Source organism: Taurulus bubalis (genome assembly GCF_910589615.1).
Source record: "Taurulus bubalis genome assembly, chromosome: 17".
Taxonomy (NCBI): domain Eukaryota; kingdom Metazoa; phylum Chordata; class Actinopteri; order Perciformes; family Cottidae; genus Taurulus; species Taurulus bubalis.
In genome coordinates, this window is record NC_136605.1 from 8,940,309 (window position 1) to 8,949,734 (window position 9,426).

The 9,426-nt window shown below is 41.3% G+C and overlaps 1 protein-coding gene across 1 annotated transcript; it reads left to right on the forward strand.

The window, feature by feature from the left end:
- Positions 1 to 144: 144 nt before the first annotated feature.
- kat2a (K(lysine) acetyltransferase 2A) lies at positions 145 to 7,561 on the forward strand (the record flags this gene model as incomplete). The annotated part of the gene is made up of 18 exons (XM_079233696.1): positions 145 to 369; positions 689 to 812; positions 938 to 1,083; positions 1,208 to 1,297; positions 1,550 to 1,731; positions 1,852 to 2,043; positions 3,050 to 3,156; positions 3,756 to 3,860; positions 4,135 to 4,271; positions 4,374 to 4,582; positions 4,656 to 4,782; positions 5,354 to 5,464; positions 5,550 to 5,693; positions 5,790 to 5,904; positions 5,985 to 6,021; positions 6,249 to 6,312; positions 6,407 to 6,491; positions 6,975 to 7,561. The coding sequence occupies 18 exons, from the start codon at positions 145 to 147 to the stop codon at positions 7,166 to 7,168; spliced, it is 2,394 nt and encodes a 797-aa protein (XP_079089822.1). The 3' UTR covers positions 7,169 to 7,561.
- Between the last annotated feature and the right edge of the window lie 1,865 nt (positions 7,562 to 9,426).

A 9,426-nucleotide genomic window follows, 5' to 3' on the forward strand; every position in this document is an offset into this window, starting at 1 on the left:
CCTCTGTTTAAATGACAAGATCTCAAAAAGGATTTCCCATTTCTAAAACATTGCTGCGGTTCTCTTAAATCTCATTTTGAGGGCTGCGCGTGAACGCAGCATATGAGGTAAACGGGAGCAGAGGACGAGTCTAGCTGCGTGGACATGTCGGACCCGGCGGCGCAGGCCTTACAACCCCGGCTCCTCCAAGCCCAGACTGCTGGGTCAGCTGGGTCCAGCACTGCCGCAACAGGCTCCGGGTCAGGGAGTAGCGACCCGGCAAGACCGGGACTTAGCCAGCAACAGCGTGCGAGCCAGAAGAAAGCCCAAGTCCGAGCTTTCCCACGGGCGAAAAAGCTCGAGAAACTTGGCGTATTCTCCGCATGCAAGGTAGCTAGCTGAGCTAGCCAAAGTTCACCACAACAAAGCACTCCTCTGGCAGCCTCAGCCTTCACGTGTGAGGGGTAGCAAACCGTAGCACAGTCCTGGGCCCGCTAACAAAAACACAAACCAGAGTCATGACTTAACGTAATTGTTAACTTTTGTAGCTAGCTAGCTAGCTCGGCAGACATCCTCTGTTATGTTATTCACACTAACGTTAGTTAAGCGGCATTGCGTTATCAGCCGAACTGTGTAGTCATTCATTGACGTGCAACAATACCAGCAAGTCACTGTGTGAGCCGTTGTGTTTCGTGTTGCTTCTTTCCAGGCGAGTGACACATGCAAGTGCAATGGATGGAAAAACCCAAATCCCCCATCAGCCACACGTCTGGACCTGCAGCAGCAAGCGGCCAGCCTGAGCGAGCCGTGCCGCAGCTGTGGACATGCTCTGGGTACTAACTCACCTTTATAGCAAATGCATTTACATCCCAGGGGCGTCTTGTCATCCAATGTGTATTGACTTTGTATACGTTTGATCTCTCCTTTTAATTGTGTGTGTTTGATGTTTTGCTTGCAGCTGACCATGTGTCCCACCTGGAGAATGTGTCTGAGGATGAGATTAACAGGCTGCTGGGGATGGTGGTGGATGTGGAGAACCTTTTCATGTCGGTGCACAAAGAGGAGGACACTGACACCAAACAGGTGTACTTCTACCTTTTCAAGGTAAGCAAAGTGTATCTCCCATCTGTGTAACAGGGGAAAGGAACCTACTTATGACCATAAGTCTGTGCATCATTTTTCTTGCCCTCGTGTCTTCAATCAGACAGTTCTTATCCTCCCTCCTTAGCTGCTGAGGAAATGCATTCTGCAGATGAGCCAGCCGGTCGTAGAGGGATCCCTTGGAAGTCCACCCTTTGAAAAGCCCAACATTGAGCAGGTAAACATGATGCTAGAAGATTCTCCAGGTCGTTTCTTAAGAGTAGCTGATGAAACAACAGGATCATGCTGCCTTTTTCTAGCAACAGGCATGCTTGCCATATGTTTATTGTGCTTTTTGTTCTTGTTATGCATCCTATAGTTTGTAATATGACAATAGGTGATGGCCCGTGTGCACAACATTCATCTTACAATGTCTTTATTTTCCTCTTCCTTCAATTTCTTTATCTTTTTGTTTCCTTTTCCTCCAAAGGGGGTTTTGAATTTTGTCCAGTACAAGTTCAGTCACCTGGCACCAAAGGAAAGGCAGACCATGTTTGAGCTGTCAAAGATGTTCCTCCTTTGCCTAAATTACTGGAAGCTGGAGACGCCAACGCAGTATCGCCAGCGCACCCAGAAAGATGATGGGACCGCATACAAAGTGGACTACACTAGGTGTGTTGTTGTTGTTGTTGTTGTCATTAAAGAACGCATGTACATGCTATGTTTAATATGTCTGTGTATATGATGATATCTGTCTGTAAAAATAACCGTATTTTCCCTTATGGCTCCTAGGTGGCTGTGCTACTGCCACGTCCCCCAGAGTAACGACAGCCTCCCGCGCTATGAAACCACTCACGTATTCGGACGCAGCTTGCTCAAGTCCATCTTCACTGTGACTAGACGCCAGCTCCTGGAGAAGTTCAGAGTGGAGAAGGACAAGCTGCTACCAGAGAAACGCACACTCATCCTCACACACTTTCCCAAGTAAGCTGACTTTGTAAATAAATAAATAAACAAACTGAAAAGGTTTTTGAAAAATTATGGACATTAGCTTCACAACTACCAGTATAATAAGTAGGCATATATGTGGTTAACTTAAGATAGACTGAGAAAAATCTCTTTTTATGGCTCTGTCTTTATCGGTTGCATGTCTTCATTTAAAAGAGCTTTATACACACAGCCTTATCAGAGCTGAATACTCAATAATTGTAGTGGTATACGTTCAACCTTTTGTGGAAGAAACCAAAACTCTGTGAAAAATGACTATTTCACTTTTTTTTTAAATAAAAGATAATACGATATTATGGTTGTTGAACTGCGATGGCTTGGTTTATAGCAAAATGTTGTAAACAAGCTAAGTGTACCTCGGACATGTTATCCAACCCGAGGCTCTTTGCTGCATGTTGTCTCCTCTCTTTCACCCCTTCCGGTCTATCTTCAGCTGTACTAGCCAACAACAGCAAAATAGCTCAACAACCTATCTTAAAAAAAGAGAGAGAGAGTTGTGTTTTCCAGTCGGTATCCTCAAAGCTTTGGAGAAGTCTCCCATTAAACCTGACACCTTTGAACTCTGGGCTCTTTGATTAGCTTTGATTTATTTGACTTTGTGACTGGTGTCTGTGAAAGATGCTATATAAATAAATGTTGCTTACTTGCATGCTTTATTTATTATTATTGCAAAGACTTAATTTGTCAATTAAAAATTCTAAAATTGACAAAACTGCAGTAGAATTACAAGAAGGACATCAAAAATGTGTTATTTGTATGAGCATGTGTTTTTATTGACTATATATTATTTGAGAGGTTTAATTCAGGCTTTAAAGAACCAATCAGTGTGCACAAATTGTTTGTCTGTTTTCACAATACAATTTATGAAGGTCTAATAACAACCATAATAACAATATATAGAGATTTAGTTTTTTTTGTATGTAATACTATAGCTACCTTCTTGTTGATATTTGAAATAACCTTTTACTCTGAATGTCATCAGGTTCTTGTCCATGCTTGAGGAGGAAATATATGGGGAGAGTTCACCAATCTGGGAGGCGGACTTCACCATGCCTGCCGCCGACGGCACACAGCTGGGACTTCAGACAGGTGAGGCAGGTGTACAATAGTCATTAGTCAGTTAACTATGCCATTTTTATTGGGGTGAGACCAGACAATTCTATATAAATAAACCGTTCTCTCCTCAAATCATCATTCAGGTCACTTGATCGCGGTCCTGTAAACCTACTGCTACTCTCACGCAGGAATTAACTTTGACTAATAATAACAGATGTTTTACTGATCCCAGAGAAGATTACAACATGCAGAAAAAAAACAGGGTAAACGATGAGGAAACATATTAGAGAAAAATACAATGACAGAATCACAGAATTTACGTACAACAAGCTTTTTACAATACTATCAGACGTACACATCATTAGTGCATTGTGCAACTATACATGTGTGCAGAAACAATGTGCCTAGTAGTGTTACTCCAAAAGCCTAATTGAAGTGGCATTGTAACTTGTTAAGAGTCACACAAAATGGGTATTTATAGTTGATGGATTTTATATGATACTTACCAGGTATGAAAATAAATAACCTATTAAAAAAATACATGAAAGCATCACATCTGGCTTTTGCTGTTGTCACAGTTCCTGTTGTATGGCTTGTAGTTCTGAACCTGTACATTGGCGCCTCTCCGACAGTGATCAGTCCTGCTGCGGTGTCCGGCTCCCCCGCGCTGCCCAAGGGTCTGAGCAGCATCTCCTCTCTGGGCAGCATGGACGCTGGAGCAGCAGAGCCCACCACAGGTCCGTCAGCTCTGCTTCTTTGATTCTCCACCACCTCTCTAGCCACGGTGGTACCTCACCGTACCGAATGTCTCATGCAGTTCCAAGATTACATGCAGTATTGTGTACTACGCTTGTGAGTACACACGTTAGGGGTCAATGATGGTAATAAACCCTCAAAAACAACACAGAGGGGTTTTACCCTGCGTACTGGTGTGGCTAACAAAACCCTTTGAATCATTGTTCGCTGTCCACTCTCATTGTTGTGATCCGAGCAATGTCGCTGTATGTTCAGGAGAGAAGCGCAAACTTCCGGAGGCGTTGACCCTGGAGGATGCCAAGCGGATCCGCGTGATGGGAGACATTCCTATGGAGCTGGTGAATGAAGTCATGATGACAATCACTGACCCCGCTGCTATGCTCGGACCAGAGGTCAGTCGTTCCATCTCGGATGATTTGTTGAAAATGAAGGCCAAAGGTCTTATTTAATACAAATATTGACTGTAGTACTCACTTTGTGTTTTATATTGCTAGACTAATCTTCTGACTCCAAACGCTGCCCGTGACGAGACTGCCAGGCTGGAGGAGAGGCGGGGAATCATAGAGTTCCACGTCATTGGAAACTCACTCTCCCAGAAGTCCAACAAGAAGATCCTGATGTGGCTGGTTGGCCTGCAGAATGTCTTCTCCCATCAATTACCTCGCATGCCCAAAGAGTACATCACACGGCTGGTGTTCGACCCGTAAGTAGATGTTTTCTTTCCATTGTCACCATCACATATCTGCACACTGCTCTGATTACTCCAACTCTCACAGGAAGCACAAGACCCTAGCGCTTATCAAAGATGGCCGCGTCATCGGAGGCATCTGTTTTAGGATGTTTCCCACTCAGGGCTTCACGGAGATCGTCTTCTGTGCCGTCACATCCAATGAGCAAGTTAAGGTAAACAATGACCATTTATTTATTGAGTTATGGTGGACTAAATAGATTAAAACGGTGCCCGTCAACATTATTTCATCTGTTGTAGTTTTAGAGTCCTATTGCTTCAGGTATACAAATTAAATGAGTTCAATTAAAAAAACTCTTAGTTGGGATCATTTCGGAGTGCTCCTAGTGTTACGATAACATCATTTGTGAATTTGGCAACAAATAATATTCAGAGATGCCTTTTTAAAAACATTCTCAAAAGCAGCCACAGTGCACCTGATGACAACACCAACTTTTCCTTTTGTCCTTTTTGTTAATTATTAGTCATGACTTCTGCTTTAATACACAGTGCACAGTTTATATTTTATGAAACACCTCTTCTGCTTTGAAATGAGTAAATACTATAAACTTAAGCTTTTCTTAAACCTTTGAGTTTTGATTTTTCTTTCCTAAAAAAATGATCACATACACACAATACTGTATTCCATCGTATCCTTTTATTCTGAAAAGATCAGAATAGTATGGAGATGCCTTTTGTAAGAAAACACATTTTTGACTGTCTTTTCTCTGGTCTTTTTAATTGAAGGGCTACGGCACCCACCTGATGAACCACCTAAAGGAGTACCACATCAAACACAACATCCTCTATTTCCTCACTTACGCTGACGAGTACGCCATTGGCTACTTCAAGAAGCAGGTACTGCAGGCTGACCTGTGCATTAGCTCTGCTCCTGTCCTCTCCCTCAAACATGTCTTTTCAGTAATTTGTTCTTTCCTCGCAGGGATTTTCCAAAGATATCAAAGTGCCGAAGAGTCGATACCTGGGATACATCAAAGACTACGAGGGAGCGACCCTCATGGAGTGTGAGCTGAACCCGAGGATCCCCTACACGGAGCTCTCTCATATCATTAAAAGACAGAAGGAGGTTTGTGAGACGACGAGATCTTCTCATTAAAGCCAAAACGTGTATGTGATGTTAAACGTGTTTTTAACATCACATATGTCTTAAATGTTATAACAGATTATTAAGAAGCTGATAGAGAGGAAACAGACCCAGATCAGGAAGGTTTACCCAGGTCTCACCTGCTTCAAAGAGGGCGTACGACAGATCCCGGTGGAGAGCATTCCAGGCATAAGTGAGTGTTTGGTTCGGTTAAAATGAAATAAAACCAATGATCTGTATTATCCTATTACTTAAATTTTGTTTTTCTTCCAGGAGAGACGGGGTGGAAACCCAGTAACAAGGACAAAGGGTAAACATGAAGCATATATTAATCAAAGCAGTGTGTTGTTGTCGGCCTCAGGTCTACCTGACAAAGTGTCTGTTCAAAATATAACAAAAAGCTAAATTCATCACCCTATCTAGTTTAATTATAAACCGGGGATTTTCAGATGTTAAAATCCAGAAAGCCTTTTGCTTATCAATAACAAAAAGTTAGGTCAATATTTTTACTCTCTTACCTTTCCACGTTATTTACAGGAAAGAGGTGAAGGACCCTGACATGTTATACAACATGTTAAAGAACCTCCTGGCACAAATAAAGGTACGGGTCAACTGTTTACACCAGACAGGAACACACACACACACACACACGGGAGTAACAAGAACAGAGACTAACCAGGGCTTTATCGCTTCAGACTCATCCTGATGCCTGGCCCTTCATGGAACCAGTGAAGAAATCGGAGGCTCCGGATTACTACGAGATCATCCGCTTTCCCATCGGTGAGCGAGCATCACTTTTATTACACGGCATCTTTTCTTCTCTGATTACATTTAGTTAAAGGTGCTCAATCCGAAATTCAGAGCATATTTATTACCTTCACACGGCTAACGGCACCAGTGCTGATGGAGCATAGCGAGTGGGCCACAACTGATCACGTGTACACACACACACACACACACACACACTGTCTATTTTAATGCTCTGAATCCTGTATATACTGTAGAGTATTTAATGTCACACTGTAGGGAGCGTGGAACAAACAACAAGGCCAGTATTCTCTTTGGCCGTAGCTTCTGGCCGTTTATTTTCATCCCAACCAAGATCATAACAACATTCCCTTCCTGGTGCCCTTTAACCTCCCGTGTCACCAGGGTTACGCCCCTTCTCTTAAAGGGGCCCTATGTATTCGATAGCCTAGATCCCCTGCTCTTTATTAAATTATGAATTTACATTTATTGTCTCCTTACAATTTCTGCCCACAGACCTGAAGACCATGACAGAGAGACTTAAGAATAGATATTATGTGACCAAGAAGCTTTTCATTGCCGATCTGCAGAGAATCATCACCAACTGTCGCGAGTACAACCCTCCAGATAGCGAGTACTGCAAGAGTGCCAACACCTTGGAGAAGTTCTTCTACTTCAAATTAAAAGATGGAGGCCTGATCGAGAAATGAAACCCACAGATTTATCTACAATATTCACTCACCCAGATGACGAGGAAGACATCGCAAGTTATTGTCATATCTGAGTTAATAAAAGGGTATGTACATGACTGTACCAACAGGTAATATCAGATCAAGTTGAGCATCACAAAGTGTCAAACTGGCATTACTTTTGAATTAGCTTCTGTCATTTTACCTTTTCCAGTACTCTCAGTGGGTTAAGACTCTGCATATACATGTTTCATTAAGTGTACCAAAGTTATAGGTCCAAGTTATAACAATGCCACACTTTCCACCATTATTTATAGTATGATTGATTTGGTTTTGTCGCATGTAAATGACATTTGTTCATTCCAATTTGCTTAAAACTCAAGCAGAGGTTATATGTAGTGTAGAGTTCTTTCACAGAAAACTGGACCTCGGGACCTAAAGCCATGTTGCCTTTCGTTACTGACAGACACTTGAACATCCCAGCCATCTTCACGGGTGTAAAGACAAACGTTCTTTGAGGGGTGAAGTCCTTAAAACACTTAAAACACGCTACTTTGACTTTTGAGTAGTCTTGAAACGATTTGATCCGTTGGTTGGTGAATAATTAATCTCACACAGTTGTAAGTTGTTAATGAAGTGCAAAATACCGAACATTTAATGGTTATAGCTCTAGTGTACATTAAATATTTTTTGACTGTTGGTCTGAAAAGAGCAAATTATTTATCACTTAGCAACATTATCTTCAACATTTTCTTCTTCTGAAGAAAATGGATTGATAACCGGAAAAAAACCTTTGTTGCATCTCTCCTCTTGAGTAGTTTGAGACACTGCTAATGATGGACTGGGCATCAAATGTTGATAAAACAAAACCATTTCCCCAATCGTTGCCTTCAGGAAAACACAGTTTTCATTTGGACGACAACATTGTGGATGCGTAATTTATACAGTTAATATGATACACACTGTTTACACACAATTTTCCACTGGCAGGGTTTTATTTCTGAACAGTTTAGGATGAGGTCACACATTAGTTTAGCTCTTTTGTGCTTGCAGGTGTTCTTGATTGTTTCGTTCCGTTGTTCTGTAGTACAGTCACCTCCGCACACACATGCTAAGTGTATTTAGTGTACAGCCACACTGTTTGTGGTGGTTTACTGGGTTGTTTATGTTATGGCAGTCCTCATAGTTCTGGGCTTTTGGAAAGAAGATAACTGGTTTATTTTTCCCACTATACACAAGCTGTAAAGCTAGGTGGACAGTTCACAATTTGAATTCATGAAAAAATAAAACCACAAACTTTTAGCCATTGTTATTGCAGGTTATGTTTATTTTTTTTTATTTACAGTGAGATTTTAAATGTTTGGTCGGCGGTCAGTGCTTCCTGAGTCACATTCACTTCTTTTAAAGGAGGTAACTGTCCAATGCTGGTTGAGCCTGCTTGTTGAATGTTTCATTGACTTGTGTATATGTGTGTGCGAGTGTTTATTTTGTACTTGAATCATGACTAGCTTTGAACTACTAAAGTGATGTCAGAGTCGCATTATTCAGGGTTGTCTATTCCGTACTTTCCCCTCAATCTACTTATGCTGCATTTCAGATTTTCTTAAAGTCAGTCCGAGTGAAGTTTCCACCTGTTTAAGGATGGCTACTGTCTCTAGTAGCCATTTACTGTAACTGTAAAACTGTTCATGACAATAAAGTTCTTTTTTTTAATAGATATATAAACAAAGGTTGTGAACTTCAGTCACTCGACAGCTGAAGTCGGAACTGAATCAAGATTTTGAGGATATCCGACATGACAAAATAAAAGACCTGCAAGAAAACATTTCTCTTTGTGACCTCATGATACTGCCACAATATCATAGATGATGGATGTCACAGTAGTATAACTAAAGAAGACTTGCAGTAGATCTAATTTCATGTCTAATTATAGTACAACAGTTGTCTTAATGTTGCCAGAGGCAGCCGTGTCCCAATTTCTCAGCAATGCCTGGGGTGAATTTCTTCAAATTTACCAGACACATCCACTTGCACTTGAAGAATAATTTATTATTTGATGTTCAAAGGTCACTGACCTCACAAAAAAAATATTTTGGGTTTAACTATAGAATTTATTTGCAATTACAATTAAACAGGATAAAATCATTAAATTTTGGACAGTCATGTAAATATAAACTTGACTGTTTGGCAGAGGCATACCTCTGCGAGGCAGTCATTCTAGTTTTAAGTAAGTAAAGTATTCCAGATTAATGCTCGCATCACCCTACATATCTTAAAGG